This window comes from Nannospalax galili, unplaced genomic scaffold, assembly GCF_000622305.1.
Source record: "Nannospalax galili isolate Female #2095 unplaced genomic scaffold, S.galili_v1.0 scaffold409, whole genome shotgun sequence".
Taxonomy (NCBI): domain Eukaryota; kingdom Metazoa; phylum Chordata; class Mammalia; order Rodentia; family Spalacidae; genus Nannospalax; species Nannospalax galili.
Window position 1 is genome coordinate 2,372,462 of NW_008360308.1, and position 16,914 is coordinate 2,389,375.

The 16,914-nt window shown below is 49.1% G+C and overlaps 1 protein-coding gene across 9 annotated transcripts in view; it reads left to right on the forward strand.

The window, feature by feature from the left end:
• The window catches only part of Ldb3 (LIM domain binding 3), a 62,764-nt gene that overhangs the window by 18,248 nt on the left and 27,602 nt on the right, over positions 1–16,914 (forward strand). For 3 of the 9 annotated variants that reach the window (XM_029559301.1, XM_029559303.1, XM_008824441.3), the window contains 3 exons: positions 3,246–3,415; positions 3,884–3,920; positions 16,217–16,402. In XM_029559301.1, the coding sequence (XP_029415161.1) occupies positions 3,246–3,415; positions 3,884–3,920; positions 16,217–16,402 (393 nt within the window). Of the gene's footprint in view, positions 1–3,245; positions 3,416–3,883; positions 3,921–9,480; positions 10,229–16,216; positions 16,403–16,914 lie in introns of those variants that run through there. The other 6 variants (XM_029559304.1, XM_008824446.2, XM_017795931.2 and 3 more) reach the window with 2 other exon arrangements.

Consider the following 16,914-nt stretch of genomic DNA (forward strand, 5'->3'; position numbering starts at 1 on the left):
ATACGCAACCATTAGCTCATGCTTACCCAGAAAAACAAGTCTGCCTGACGAAGCTCAAGAGCCAACAAGGATTTCCTGTTAACATTTGTCACATGGTCCTTGGTGTGCTCTCACAAATCGTAGCAAAGGGACAAGTCGTAGCAAAACTTCCACAAAGGGAAGTTATGTGGAAAATAATGGAAGAACTGTTCTTCACACTGTATTTTCTGTACCTTGGGGAAATTGCTACTGTTTGATTTTATCATCAGGGTACCTGTGCTTTTGGAATGTGGTGCTCTGTTGATTAATCAAGCTCTTTCCCACTTATCCCCTTTCCTCTCCTGCCTCTCCCTTTGCTAGCGGGCCTGGAAAGGATTACCCTTTCCCCTTCCTTTTAACTCAAGCGTGCTGGGCTGATGCAGCTGTGGTGCAGTGAGGAATCCTCCTGACCATAATGTGCTCCAGTTTTGCTGTTAATTTCCACAGTTCTTTCTCACTGACAGTTTTCTTTTTCTCTCTCTCTTCCTCCTTCACCCATCCCACTTCCCTAACTCACTTCTGGTCCTAACCCTGCTCTCTTGCGTGCGCTACCCTTCTGCTATCCCATGATGGACGCCCACTCACGGCTGGGTTTCCTTCTGCTTGGCAGGGCATCGCCACTGGCGTAAGTAGACCTGCAGTGTCTGTCTCCTCATCTGTCTGGTTGCAGGATGGTGTGTGGGTTTGGTGGGATGTGTCTGAGGACCAGTGGTCAGTCCATGGCGCTCTGTCCACCTTCCCCACACCTGCCTCTCAGCCACACGACATCCTACAATGGCAGATACTTGTTTTTTGGGGTCCACCATATAATGTCAACATGGCTACAAAAATCCAATAATGGTACTCTCTGTGTCCTCACCCACCAGCCTGGGCTTTATCCTGTGTTTTCTTTGCCATGATTTGTTGAGACTTCCCCAGCCTTTCCTTTCTGCACTGGGACTGGGTAGACCTGGAGGTCAAAATGCAAATTGGGTCATTATTTAGTGCCAGAAGATGACAAAAGAACTTCTAAGGGCCGGTCCCCAGAACCCGCTTAAGAGATAGATCTGTAGGAGACAAAGCCTTTCAGAATTATCCAAGCAAAGTAAAAGATGAGTCAGATTCAGAAGTAAATGTCAGAGGTGACCTTGGTGCTTTGGAAACCATGGAGTCTTTTCTGAGGCAAGAAACAAGCTAGATGTGGCTCCTGAGAGCAGCCTCTAAGGCAGGGTCCCACAACTACAGCACCTGCTCCATCCTCTCTCTGCCTATGTTGTCCATGTAGCAGCAGAGACACCAATCTCGGCTTTGTACACAGTTTGGTGGGAAGGCAGCCACAGTGCTGAATTGCTGGAGCCTCATTCTTGACAGCTTTCTCAACACAAAGGAGCTCCTCCTGGGCATCCAGGGGAAAATGGCAGCAAATGCTTGCTATCTGCTTTCTGCATTATGAAGCCCCACATAGACAGGCTTTGGACAGGGCCTGGGCTTGGCTACATACCTTCCTTCTGTCACTGCACAGTCCACACACATCCATCCCTTCCCTCTCCTCCTAGCAGGCTAGGAGTCAGGACCAGGGAACCTGGCTGTGCCCAAAGACCTTAGGAACTCTTGGGATCCTTCTTTTGTGGGAAATGTTTCCCATAGCAAGAGCAAGAGCCTACCCTTTCCTTTGCTTCTTGGGAAGCAGCAAGCTCCTCCCAGAGAAATCTGCAGATTCTATATCTGATCTAAACCACAATCTCACAATACCTGGCTTTCTGGGATAGGGCAGAGCCTTCAGGGAAGTAGGGACAACTCCATTTACCCTCTATTCCTTTTCACCTCTACTCTCATGACTCATCCCAAGTCAGGTCCTACAGAACCAGTCAAGAGACTAGGCCAATTCTACCCAGCCACCTGCAGAGAGGGTAAAAAACACCCTATGTGCTAGGGGGATCCTGTCCTGGTTAGTCTGTCCGCTTTGGGGCAAGGGAAAGCAGAAAAGAGGGCGCTAGAAAGGGCCGGGGAAGACAGGCGGGCAGGAAGGTGCTGGGTAGGGCATACCTAGACTGGGCCATGTCTGCATGTGGTCAGAGCGTCTGGTCTGTGCAAGCCCCTATAGGCAGAAGTGACCTTTCTGAACTTCCTGACCATAAAATGCCTGACAAAAGGAATATTGTACAAGCTAGGTGTGGCGGTGCACAGTTTCAGCACTTAGGAGACTGAGGCAGGAGAACAGTGAGTACTGGGCAATATAGCAAAACCTCTCTTCCAAAAAAGCTCCAATAAAGTAGAAAAGAATAATAATAACAAAAGAAAAAGAAAAGACACTGCAGCGAGCTGGGGCACCTAAGTTGTAACTCAATGACGTCCCTATCTACCATAGCCTAGAGCTAGTCAGCTGACCTCTCTGGACCTCAGTTTCAACATTTGTGGGAGGAAAGAGCTAGTTGACACATATGCTGTTGCTCTAGGCCTGGTCTGGGCCCTCCCTGACCTATGAGAGGATTTTCTGAGCAACTTAGATCCACAATCTGACCTATAAGACCTTGGCTTCAGGTGGAAATCCCTGCACCTGAGAGGCTCCAGGATCCCTGCTGGCTTTGATATGGGACTGAAAATTTCATTCAGCTAAGAATTTTAAATGCTTACTATGTGCCAGACCCTGAGAGCTCAAGAGAACATCACTAGGTCCCCCTCAAAAAGGTGTTGCCATGGCGTAGAGGACCCATGCGCCCTTGCAGGGCCACACAAACTTTCCTGCTTTGCTTTTCATAACATTTCCAGGCCTGCTGCCTCCTGCAGTTGAGCTACTAGCCCTTCCAGGAAGCAGGGGGGTGGGGGTGGGGTCCGGGTCCTGAGGAAACTTCCAGGTTCCCCAGAAGGCCTGTTCTCATCCTGCCCCACACTCAGGGCCTGATCAAGAAGGCTAAACTCACTTCAAGGAGACAGGCTTACCTCCTCCTTCCCTAAAAGGACTTCAGCCTGTGGAGTGGGACGTCTTCAGATCCAGAGTTAGCACTGGGGAGGAGCCACTAGGAAGGATAGAAATCTCATGTGCAAGATCAACTGTCCTACTGGGTCCTCCCTAACCTCTGAAATCCCTGAGCACTGAGAACCTAGGCCATCCCCATCTCAGCTTCTCTGATAGCAGTGGGTAAAGAGGTAGTGGGTACAGAGGCTGGGGGCGGGTTGTGGAGTGGAAACTAAGTGGTGGAGGCAGAGTTTCAGCCTAACCTCCACTCATACCTCTTCCTGGCCTGCAGGAGCCTCCCTGTGAAAGACCTGGCTGTGGACAGTGCCTCTCCCGTGTACCAGGCTGTCATCAAAAACCAAAGCAAGCCAGAAGATGAGGCTGATGAGTGGGCCCGCCGGTCCTCCAACCTGCAGTCTCGCTCCTTTCGCATCCTGGCCCAGATGACAGGGACAGAATATAGTGAGTGAAGGTGTTAGGGTGGGACCGGAGGAGGGTGAGGCAGAGGGATCCTGGGTCCTGCTACTCAGTCTTAAGGCCCACAGAAACCAAGGAGTCAAGTCACCATCCCATGAGGATGAACTGACATTGATGGTCAGTCAGCTCCTTTTGGCTTCTAGGGTGGGACTTCCACTCTAACCCCTGACTCTAGCCATGAGCCCCTGCCTTGTGACACTGCTTCCAGGCCATGAGTTGGGAGAAAAGAGCCTGTAGGTTCACTCTGATCACTCCCTCCCAACTGCATTGTGCTCTCTCAACTCCCCTGGCAGAGAGGCCTGGCAGGCACACTCCTCTCCACCACTGGCAGGATGGTACAGGAAGTGTTCAGTGACTGGCTGACTCCTAGGGACTTACTGTTTACAAAGTTCTATTGGCTTTCCTTTATTATGTTTACTGTGAGTCCTCCTGACCAACTCCTTTTTCCCACAGTGCAAGACCCTGATGAAGAGGCTCTGCGAAGGTCAAGGTAGGTGTCTGGACTTGGGCTCCATGGCCTTGCCCTATAGCCCCATCCTTCCCCAGTCAGCTCCCAGGCCACATGGAAGGAACCTCTCAAGTTCATGTATTTGGAAAGCCTGGCCCTCAAAGGGACCCAGCAGATGCTGGCATGGGTGGCTTTCCTGGGTCAGTGAGGTAGGTCTAGGAGTAAGGACTCTGGGCTCTCCTGGCTCCATCCCTGGGCAGGGGCAGGGCTGCTTTGGCCTTCGCTGGGCTGTGGAGAATGAGGGCATCTCTCCCTGTGAGGGCAGTGGGCCAGTGCCTTGTCTGCCCACTCACATCAGGGCTTCTCCCCTTGTGAGTCTAAAGGCTGGGCACTGAAAGCAGGCACATAGAGGGCCATGCTGGGCACAAATGCCTGACCCCTGGATTCAGCTGCCCACACCTACAGTGAAGCACCAGTTCTATAAATTTCTCTAAGTATATCAGCTGCTGCAAGAAAGGACAAGCTCCTGGCACAAGGAGGAGCTTATAGAGAGCTAGGGGTCTCAGGGCATGATCGCCTGGTCAGTGGCAGGTCTGAGGCACTCACCTACCATCTATGCCCTGTCAGGAGCTGTAGCCCTGGCATGAGTGTGGCATGGCTGTTTTGAAACCCGCTGGACCCCATGAGGGCCTTCCATGGTGAGGCATGGGGCCCATGTGATTATCTGTTCACTTCTGGTAGCAAATGTGTCATCTGCATGCTCTTTCTGGACAGTCTGTCTGGGACCAATGCATCCTATGGTGGCCTCTCTGGGAGGGACTGGGGCTCAGAGGCATGCTATACCCTGAGCCAAGCTTTCTGTACTTGCTAACCACACATGGTAGCCACAGAACTCGAGAAGAGTAGGATTCTGGAGCCAGCTGGGACTCCATGTGTGTTTTATTGTTGAAGTTGTGTTTTTGCCAACCCAAGCTGCTCCCTCTTTTTGGCTGGGAGTGTGCTTCTCCCAGCCCTGCTAAGGGTGGCATGTAGTCCCAGAAATACGCTTAACCCTTTAACGCCTGAAGTGCATTAAACAGAATGCCAAACAAGATGATGCTGGATTTAGATCAAATGTAGAGCGCCAGAAGCTTTACATGTGGCTGAGCTCTTGGTTCTAGGTTCCTCCTGAGGTTTGCTGTCTCTACGTGCTAATTCTGTGTTTGTGCCACTCTCTTCATTGAAGCCACCCACACAGAACAAGGAAGACTTTCCCAAAGACCCAATGGGATCTTTATGCTACCTCCCCTCCCAGTAAACAGCTTAGGTACCCCAAGGGTCCTTCCTTCGGGAAGTCAGCAGAAGACTTTTTTGCTCCCTTCTATAAGACACATGCTCTGTCTTCATGGTCTTTGCCATCTCCTGTCCAAAACACAAGCCAGTCATGCTAAGCTTATGCCTCGTTGTCAGCTACCCATCCTTAGAAGGAAAAGGGTCCCAGTAAAAGAAGAGCTAATCTGCCATTTCCTGTTTCCCCTGAAACATTAACAGACAGTGCCATAGGGTTTCATCAGAAGGAAATCTGGGAAAAGGGCCAGAGAAGAGGCTCCAACCTGCTCCCTCCTCCCATCCCAGGCAACCCCTCCCAGGGTCTCAGGTCCTGCAGTGGAGGCTCTGGGGCCTCAACATGCCTTCCCCCTAGGACAAAAATGTGCACATCTCCTGTCTCTGTTTTCCTGATTTTAATTTCTTGAGAGTTGTCCTCATCAGCAGAGCCGTTCATGTCTCCGAATTCCAGCAGCCCAGAGCCACGGGGGCTGTGCATGCACCCGTTCCATTCTGCTTTGGAGTAAAATGCCAAGCAAAGTATATAGTCATTGGGGTCCTAGGCACACCCAAGTGTTCACATGAGCAGAAGGGAGCATCCTTGTCCCTCGTGTGCCAACTGTAGCCTGCTCAGGGGGCTTACTCCTCAGTAGGTTGAGCCACTCAAGATCCATCCGGACTCCAGAGTTGGAAGTTGTGCCCCAGGCCCTGCTGAACTACCTTGTGAGCCAAGCACAGATACCACCCTGCACTTCCCTCCTCCCACATTGGGCCCTACTATTCTAGCACCTAGCAAGTCTGAAAGCCACAGCTGGAAACACCAGGACATCCAAATGATGCAGTCTAAGTAGACCTGGCAGGCTCTCTTCCTTTCTTTTTCTCTCCTCTCTTTCTCTTTCTCACTCCCATAGATCTTCCTCTTCTTGTCTTTTCTTTGGTTAGCCAGGAATTTCAAAACAACATCAGAGTAGGCTTACTAGTCTAAGACTGTCCTTCATCTTGTCACTGAACATGGATGACACATTGTCACCCAGCCTTAGTGGGCTTTGGTAGAACTGACAATTTATTGGCAACTGCCTGTGTCTCATTTTGTACCCCCATGTCCTAGGTAGTCTCTATGGATGGTCAGGATTGTTTGCAGGACTGTGTGGATCCTACCACAGGACCTTTGTTCATGCTGTCTTCACCTAGTCACTCTGATCTCAGAGAGACAATTATGTGGCAGGGGAAGGTGCCCAGCGCTTAGTTGTTGTTTTCACTGCTGAGCTTCTGTGTGGCTTTGGAGTACTCATGTGGACATGTCTGAGCCCCTTGGTATAATGAAAAGGTTGGACTAGACTAGTGGTTTACAGCCATATTAGCAATGAGCCCCCTTTGTGCAACGGTCTTACAGAGAACCAATGTGCTGGACTCAAGGGGCAGAGTGAGAGTATGGCAGGTCATGCATCCGGGGAAGTGGACCTCTGTAAACATGGGGAAGTGGGGATGTGGGGACCAGGACCTAGTAATTATTACTAGGCAGAATGCTGGTAAGACCAGCATTGTCACATCTTCTGGTCTGTTTCTAAAGTTGACCTTTGTGGTTTTTGCATGCTGACAACTCATTTCTTAAATTAGACTTTTCATTTTGAGGCAGTAGCCAATTTACTTGCAGCTATAAGAAATGACACAGAGACTTTACATACCCTTTTCCTGCTTCCATGTTTCCAGTGGCAGACTCTTGCAAAATCATAGCAAAATGTCACACTGATAATGGCAACACTGCTTGAATGTTCCCACCATTAAGGCTGTTCCTCAGGCTTCCATGCTGCCACCCAGCCTCTGGTGATCAGCAATCTGTTATCTGTTTTCCGTATCTATTACTTTATTGTTTTTAAGACTATCCCACAGACAGGGCCGAGCGAGCGTGGTGTCGTACACCTTTAATCCCAGCACTGCAGAGGCAGGTGGAGCTCTGTGAGTTCAAGGCCAGCCTGGTCTACATACCAAGTTCCAGGCCAGCTGTGGCTACAGGGAGACTTGCCTCTGGAAAAAAAAAAAATCCTACAGATGGAATCATACAGTATATGACCATTTTAGGACTAATTTTTTTAATCAGCATAATTCCCTGGGACTTTATCCAAGCTGCTGAGTGAACAGTACAGGTTGAGCATCCCTATTCCAAAAATCCAAAATCTGAAGTGCCCCCCGCCCAAAAAAAATTTTTGAGCACCAAGACAACACCACAGGTGGAAAATTTCACATTTGACCTTATGTAGTGGAGCTCAGTCAAAACACAGGTTCCAGGCTAGAATGTAGCTCAGTGGCAGAGTCCTTACCTATGTATATGAGGCCCTGGGTTCAGTGTCCAGTACCACACGATGGAGGGGAGCAAAATGCACAAGTGACATAAAAATACTGCCTTTAGCTGGGCTTGGTGGCACACGCCTTAAATTCCAGCACTTGGAAGGCAGAGACAGGTGGATCTCTGTGAGTTCAAGGCCAGCCTGGTCTACATAGTGAGTTCCAGGACAGCTGGGGCTACAGGGAGACCCTGTCTCAAAAAGACCAAAAAAAAATATATATATATTGCCTTTAAGCTGGGTGTGGTGGTGCACACCTTCAATTCCAGCACTCAGAAGGCAGAGGCAGGAGGACCTCTGTGAGATAGAGGCCAACCTGGTCTACATAGCGAGTTCCCGGTCCACTGGAGCTACAGGGAAACCCTGTACCAAAAAACAAAAACAAATTACCTTTAGGGCTGTGTGTATAAAATGTATATTAAATATAAATGAGGGGCTGGAGAGATGGCTCAGCGATTAAGAGCACTGTCTGCTCTTGCAGAGGACCTGAGTTCAGTTCCCAGCCCCCACATAGCAGCTAGCACCCATCCATAACTTCAGTTCCAGAGGAATTTGACGCCCTCTTATGACTTCCTTGGGCATTGCAGGATATGGGTGCACTTACATACATGCAGGCACTACACTCATACACATAAAATAAAAATAATAATTAAAACATAAAAAAGAAATACAAGCTAATTTTATGTTTAGACATGGAGCCCCAAGATATCTCATTATATGTGTGTAAATATTTCAAAAACACCTGAAATTCTAAACAGTTTTGGTCCCAAGCATTTTGGATTAAGGTTATTCAACCTGTAGTTCATTTGTTCCTTTTTATTGTTAAGTAGCATCCCATGACATGGAGATAGTCATTAAATTTTTTTTAATGTTTATTTATTTACAGTATTGAGGGTGGAACCCAGGGCCTCACATGTGCTAAGCAAGTGCTACCTCTGAACCCCCTCCCCCTGCCACCACTTCAGCCAGGAGGATTAGGATTCTAGCTAGCATTGGGAACCGGTCTTTCCTTACTTTTCTCCTCCCTTTCATTTCTGACCACTGCTTGCCCATTCAGTGCTGTGCCCTCACCTGAGTGGCTGTGGGTTGAGCCTCCCAGAGGTACCATTGGCAGGAAGTACCAGGTCCTATCCCATTGTTTTTGTGACACTGGCCTTATGAGTATGTGTGTGTACTTGTGCACTAGGCCATACCTGGGCTATTCTCAGGCCTGGGCCTGTGGGGGCCTGAGGCACGTGTGAAGGTTTCTCTTTGGAGACGATGAAGGTGAGGAACACCAAGTAGCACAGGGAGGTGACAGGTCTGCCCACCAGCCCTCATAGGAGTTAGGTGCTTCTCCTTCTTGGTGCCCAGCTGGGGACAGAGACTATTCTGGGTCTGCCTGGCTATTTGGTTCAGTCCCAAGAGCCCACAGCCAAAGCAGCTCTGCCTAGCCCTAGCCCCACAGGCCAGGGAGCCTGCCTCCCTTTGCCCCTTCATGCCTGCTCCCACCCAAGCAAGGCAGGAACTTCAGTTCCTCCACTCTGTCCCAGGAGACTCGTCTCACCCCATCCTACCCAGATCTGTCCCTCTGGATGGCAACACTTTTCCAAACCAACTCCCCACCCCTACCCTCTGTCCTAGCTGCAAGCAGAAGAATGGTGGACATGTCCCCTAACCCCTTTCTCCCTCTCTTTCTCTTTCCTCTTTCTCTTTCTCTTTCTCTCTTTCTCTTTCTCTTTCTCTTTCTGTCTCTGTTCTCTCTCTCTCTCTCTCTCTCTCTCTCTCTCTCTCTCTCTGCAAAGACCTTCCTGCTCTGGAGGCCACAGAAGCTCCCACAGGCCCTCTTCATTTTATTATCAACTTTCTCTCTCTCTCTTTCTCTTTCTCTTTCTCTCTCTGTCTCTCTTCTCTCTCTCTCTCTCTCTCTCTCTCTCTCTCTCTCTCTCTCTCTCTCTCTTGTCTCTGTACCACAGGGAAAGGTTTGAAACGGAACGTAACAGTCCACGTTTTGCCAAATTACGCAACTGGCACCATGGCCTTTCAGCCAAAATCCTTAACGTTAAAAGCTAAAAGGCTGCCTGGAACCCCTGACCCCCGGCAGGCTGGACCCCCCTCCCCCACACAGATCTGGCATGTGAGCTCCATGGTGATGCTTGAGAATGTGTAACTATGCTGGGGGCATCTCTGGTAGCCAACTGCAACAACTCTGCCCTCTGCCCACTGCAGAGTTGACAGCTGGGGCCAAGTCCCACGTACTCTGTATGTCCCACTTCTCCAACCCCCAACCAAGTGTGACCTTCCCAACTCCCACAGCCCAAGCCTCTGTTACCCCCGGCACAGTTCCTTAGCTGTAGCAAGGACATGGTGGGATTTCCTGACCTAACACCCCAGAACCAAAGAAAATATAATGACCATTATTCACCTGCCCACCACCCTCAACTCCTGGCCTTGTGCCTACCTAGAACATGTTGTCCATAGATCCAAGGGTCCTGGGAAGGGGCTGAATCCCTGGCTTTCCTGGCTTCCTTGCTGCCCTCCAAAGCCCAGGGCAGCCTGGACACCAGGGCTCTTTGCAGAGGAAGTAGAGGAGGCAGAGACCTCTTCAGGCTGTGGTGGAATCAGGTGGACATCTCCTTCTCTGTACCTGTGTGCCGGCTCCATAGTTCTCTCTCCTGTACATATAAGCATGTTTGTTGTGAAATAAAGAGGATTTGAAATGAACAAACCTAGCCCCAATCATGCTGTGCCTATATGCGTGCCCTGCATCCTGCCCTGGGAGGGCTTCAAAGACAGTGTCTGGGACAGAGAGGTTAGGCACTGCCAGCAGAGAGGCAGGGGAAGTACCCACCAGGTGAGGCCCAGCGTGACTCTGCTTACCACTGTTTTCCCATCCCTTAGCCTGTGCTCAGGCTAAGGATTCCAGGGTGAGGGATGACATGAGAGTCCACACTGGGGCTCTACGGGCAGTCTTAGCCTCCCACAGGGCAGTGTGGATGAAGGCTACCCCAGGACTGCTGCCTCTCCTCTCACGCTCAGCTGTAACTGACAGATGGAGCCATCTGCCCTTGCCATCAGGAAGTGTGCTGCAAGCCAGTCACCCAGGTCACCCTTAATCATGTTCAGCATTGTCCAAGTAATGAGAGGAGGGTTCCAGTGGGCACACCCGGATACAGGTACAGTTCACAGTGAAGGGAATAGAGGTGGGGGCTGTGGCAGGGGAAAGAAGATGGAAGGCAGAACTAGCAGAGTCTTGGTGGCAGGAGAGTGCATCCAGCTGGGTCTTGCTCTTGTGCTGCTAATGAGCATTTAGCCAAGCTAATCAGAGCAGCACTGGCTGAAAAGTTTCCAGTTCCCACCAGCAGGCTTACATCCTTTCAAAAGCAGTACTCTACCCACCTGCCTAACCTTCAGCCTGGTCCCTCACTGTTTGGAATCACAGGCTGGGCATACGAGGATAATGGCATTTGGAAAATGAAGGAGGTACAGAGGACCAACTCTCAGGATGCCCTGCTTCCTCTGAGGCTGGATGACTAGAGCCCTGTTCCTACCCCTGCTGTCTGGAAACATCCTTTCTCTCTGGAAAGCTCACTTGGAATGACTGACCAGGGAAGCTGCTTGCTCCTGTCCATAACCCCTGAGATTCAACCCCAAAGCTCTCCACCAGCCTGTTCCTCCTTGGCCTGTCACCCCTTCCTTCCTCCAGCAACCTGATGCCAGGGCCAGGGCAAGGTTAGGTGATCATTGGTGTGGCTAGGGGCCCACCTGGGGAGGGACAAGAGGATGTTTGCCTTCATCTAGGCAAGCTGGAACACACTTATATTTGGACTGAAGAGAAGGGTGAGTGTAGAGTAGGAGGTGACCAGACAGAGGTAGTGATGATCCCAGGCAGTGGGTGTTCTAAGGGTGGGAAAGGACCTGAGCTGATCGCTCCACATTGATAGACTCTAGGACTCTTGTCACCAGCCCCAAGCCTATTAGAGCTCTAAAATGCTCTTGCTTGCTTTCTAGCCTACCTGGTGCCTCCCAGCTCCTCCAGACCACTGTGGGTAGCACCTTGGGTGGCTCCAGACCAAAGGTCCACATAAAGTGCTCAGAATAAACAGGAGAGTTCTCCTCCTTTAGCATCCCATGTCTGTGGGAATGTGCTGAGGCTCCTGGGCTACTGTCGATGCTAAAGGACTCAGAAAGGGACAAAATAGCTGTGACCACAGTGCAAGGTTCATATTGTAGACTCCAGAGGCAAAAGTCCTGGAAGAAGAGAGTAGTGTGCTTGATCTTGAAGGATGGTTTGGGCTAGGGTGTATATAGATAGGGTAGGCTGGGCAGGCTGTCTAAACAGAGAGAACATAGGTACTGAAGAGAAAAAAGTATCACAGATCCTGAAATAGTCATTTTGACTGGGATGAAGGAATGCAGAGGAGATCCTAGTTAGTAGTGGTCCAGGTCTAGAGCCCTTGGCTATAGGATTTTGAATGTATTTTGATGGCAAAGTGAAGTGGGCAAAGGTAGCAGGGTACCATTCCCACTGCAGCTGATAGTTGTCATTCATACAGACCACAGTGTAATGAGAGCCCTGGCCTTGCTGAAAAGTGACATAGTCAGGATTCCCCTGAGCAGTAGTCACCAAACTGAAAGATAGAATATGGACCATGTGGACAGCAGCATGAACAATTTCATAACCAACCACCTGGCTGATATTCTCTCATCATCCAACCAGCAGAAATTGTCATACTTCACTATCTTAGCTAACACAAGCTGCATCAATAGCCCAATAATAGCAAACCCCTTTCTACACCATCAGTACCAACCACAGCATCACCATCATCAACAGTTCCAACCTGATTCCAGTGACCACAGCCCTAAGACCTGGCACTTTCACCAGCATCATCCCCCTTTGTTCCAGACATACCATTCTTATCAACCACAGCATCAACAAAACTCCACCAATTCCTACCACCAAGGGCCACCACACACAGAGAGAGTATATGGTCAGGATTCACCTTGATGCTGCCCAGATAGACAGAAAGAGGAACTATAAAGAGGGACTATAGCTAGGCAGTGTTCTTTGGCCACACCCTCCCTCAGGGAGCCATGAACATCTGAGTTTAGTTTGCTTTTTTTGTTTTTTGTTTTTTTGTTTTTTTTTCTCTAGGTGTTTAAAGTAAATAATGGGGCTCAGGGTAGAACGTGTGCTTAGCATATGTGTAAGGCCCTGTGTTCTATCCCAAACACCAAAAATAAAAAAGGAAAGTGAACCTACGCCAAAAGCAGGAGGCAGCTCTGGAATTGTAGACCAGGCTAGGGTGCTCTCAGGGCACTCTCTTTTGGACTGAAGGCCAGGCTATGTGGGTTCTCTTCAATGCTTGCTGGTCTGCTTTTTTTTTTTTTTTTTTTTAAATTTCTGGAGACTCATGGAACTTCATGTAGAAACTGGCCTGGAACAAGAATCCAAGATCCTTCAAGATGCCCTGTGATGTTTCCTCTCCCCTCTCTAGGCCCTGGCTGCTTGGTGTCTGCAGAGAGTGGTCCGGGATAGGATGCCACTCAGCAAGGACCCAGAGTAGCAGGCTCATGTACATGTCCATGTGTCCCTGATATGATCTTTGCCCCTATGGTCAATGATAAATTTTCCTGGGGCCTCCATCCAGCTCCAACTTCTTTGTCTGCAATCTAGGGTTCATTTGGAACTATGGCTAGTGAGGGTTACAGGTAAGCTGTTCTGGTAGTGCATTAGAGCAAAGGGGATAGATAGGCAAAGCCAGCTTCTTCTTTGCTGGGGCTATTTTCATCACTTTTGTCTTGTTCAGCATGCTCTGTTTCCAGTGATCCTCTGGAAATGTGGGATGGGGCCTGGGAGGGACCCCATGTTCTATATCAAACTGTGCCTTTCCATACCTGCTTACACTCTGAGGAGGGCCCAAAAAGCCAATTCAGTAGACTTCAGGGCCTTCAGCTTCTGCTTTGAGGTGGCCACATGATGGGTATGGCTTTCAGGTGCAAGGTGGGGCTTTTTCTGTTTGTTTTGTTTTGTTTTGTTTTTGCAGAAGATGGGTAAGTGACTTCATAGAAGGGCCAAGGCCAACCATACTACAAGCCTGAAAACTAGGCCATACAAGGCCTCCTGTCTGACTTATAAGTCATGAAAGGTCTGGGAGGACATGGATAACACCTTTGCCCCTTCTGGATGGATCCCACACAATGATGGAGAATGTGATCTTCCCTCTGGAATAGTCATCCCACAACTTTCCCACTTCTCCAACTCTTATTTTTCTCCCTCCATTTCATATCTTTTTCTTCTCTCACTGGACGGAGAAGAGTAATTGGATGATATTTTGGTAAGCAGCTATGGCAACTTTGCATTCCTATTTGGGGCAGACAGAGGTCTCTAGTACCTTGCTACTTCAGAGTGGTCCATGGACCAGCAGCATCAGCATCATCAAGGAGCTTGCTAGAAATGTGGACTCAACTTCATCTCAGATGTATTTCAACTGGAAGCTGCTGTGTGATGCTTTCTCTGTTCGTTTTGTTTTGAGTCAGAGCAATTCTGTATAGCCCAGGTTGTCTCCAAATTCACTGTATAGCCCAGGCTGGCCTCAAACTCACAATCCTTCCACCTCAGTCCTCCAAGTGTTAGGGTTATAAGTATGTGCCACCAGCCTAGCTAGCTAGCTATGTGATGTTTTACAAGACAGGTAATGTCTCTAGACCTCAGATTCCTCAACTCTAAAATGAGACTCACAAGGCTAATGATCCAGGGAGGGTGAAAGGATAAAGGGAAACAATGGGGTAATACAAACACTATGGGTACACTTGGAAAAGGGAAGGACTGTGATTCTAATTATTTCCAGAAAAAAATAGGGACTTTAATCAGAGATAGATCCTTTCTTCCTCCATGAGATACTGGTTAAGATTTCAAATCAAAATGACCCTCAGTCATTTTGTCTAGATGGATAAGTTCTTAAGCAGTTGAAGTCTGTTTCCATTTCCTCATCTCATCCTCAAATAGAGTTGATAATACCTGTCAGAGAGCTACTATAAGGCATTAAGAATTTAATGTCAGGCACATAGTATGATGTCAGCAAATGAGTGGCATAGAGTGGGAGACTTATTCCCATTTACAAGAGTTCCATTTGTTTGGTCACTGTTGTTGTAAATACAAATACCAATAAAGGAGCAAAGAATGAGCCAGGTGTGGTGGTACATGTCCATAGTCCCAACTATCAGGAAAGCGTAAGAGAATCACAGTCCAAGCAGTAGAGATGGAGCCTGTTAAAAACAAAAACAAACAAAAATGGATGAGCATTTCTTTGCTTTCCTGTGATTTAAGTGTGTTTGTGTGTGTGTGTGTGTGTGTGTGTGTGTGTGTGTGTGTGTGTGTGCATGCACTTGTTGGGGGATTGTGCATATGGAGATTTATATGTGTCCATGTAGAGGCCAGAGGGCAACGTCAAATGTCTTCCTCAATTGCTCTCTACTTTAATTTTTTGAGACAGGGTCTCTCACTGAACCTGGAGACTAACAGGACAGCAAGTTCCAGAGATCCTCCTGTCTCAGCTTCCCTAATGCTGGAATTGCAGGCTACCACGCTTGTTCTTTTTATGTTTTTTGTGGGGGTGCTAGGAATCTGACCTCAGGTCCTCGTTTAACTAGCAACTACTTTACTGACTGAACCATTTCTCTAGTCTGGATTTAATTTTTATTCTTTGCCCCATTCACAGGGAACAGAATTCTAATACCATCAACCCAAGCTCTGACTGCTCTTGTCTTCCTAGAGCAGTTTTAGGGACAGTCTGGGCTTACAGAATACCCAGGAATTTTACTGGAAACATGAGGGCATCTGGTCTACCTCTGCTGTTATCGCTGGGTGCTCCTATCCCAGGAGTACTTGATCATGCTGGTCCATGCTGGCAAAGTAGCTACTTTTCTGCTTCCAGTTACAAGGTCTTAAAGATCTGCAGGCATTCAGAGCCATGTTCGTATGACTCTTGAATGTGTAGAAAACCACCTAGGGCACCCAGGCTACACAGTGGCATGAGGATCTCAGCTGTGTAGGGTCTGTCTGCCTGTCGTCCAACAAAGGTCCTGCCATTCCCCAAAGTAGTCCATGAAAAGGGGCACAAGTGTCTGCATCCTTGAACCTTCTCTCTCTACCACATTAACCCCTTCTGGTCCACATAGCCTTGGTCCAACTTTGGTGGTAGCTTTTGTCCATCTTCAGATGTACTGTCAGTGTCCTGCGTCCTTTGGAGCTTAAAGCCCAGGTTCTCATTGGCTCTAGAGCCTAGGAACTTCACACTCAAATATCTTATTTTGCCTCTTTCCTCTCTGTCTTTATTTTCTAGAGCATTCCTCCTCAGAGGTAATGCATGCCTCTGACCGAATATATAAGCAGGAAGAGCCTGGTTGATAAGTAAATGTACTTTTCCACTGCACTATAATTTGCCGAGAAAGAAAAACTGAGGGGTAAACATCTCTCCGGGATTGAGAATGTCTCTGACATTGCCAGATCCCTTCATGGTGTCTGATCATGCCCCCCAGGAGGACAGAGGAGCTCTTTCCTAGCACCTGGGGAATGTGCCATCCAACACACCTGGCTCCTGCTCCATGTGCTGAGCAGATGGTACTTCTGCCTACCTCCCTCCATGCAGAGAGCCTCACCAGGCCTGGGGCCCCCTTGACCTGTTGTCTTTTCTGATCCCGCCTCATCAGCACCCCTATTGAGCATGCTCCAGTGTGCACCAGCCAGGCCACCACCCCGCTGCTGCCCGCTTCTGCCCAGCTGCCTGCTGCTACCTCTCCCAATGCAGCCTCGCCATCCCTGGCCACAGCCACTGCTGCCCATGCTGCCATCGCCTCTGCTGCAGCCCCTGCCTCAAGCCCTGCGGACAGTCCAAGGTAACTGGCTCACAGGTGCCAGCCCTGACACTGGGAAAGGGAGGTAAGAAAGGCCCTACCCCTGCTGGGTCCAGGTAATTGCCAAGGCCGGTGCTGCTTGGTGTAGAGTGTGAAGGGGTAGTTGGAATGTATTTATTTCATGAGAGCGCACCAGCCATGGCTAAGGACAGAGACTAGTTATTGCCCTACCCCTCAAGGGAATATCTCTAGTGACAGGTAAAAGTCACACACACACACACACACACACACACACACACACACACACACGCACACACGTGATTAGATAAAAAGGGATAGCAAGCATAGTCCTTGTTCTTGGAACTCAGCTAAGGGAGAATACAATCATCCACATGGGCTGGAAATCAAGAGGAAATCAAAGAAGACTTCTTGGAGTTGGGAACATTGAGCCAGGCAGGTCAGATAGTTTAGCCACTAACTTGTCCACATTCTCCATCCTTTCTTCTCTTCATGGAGAAACATGCTAGCCCAGAGGTCCCGAATGTAGTGGCCTT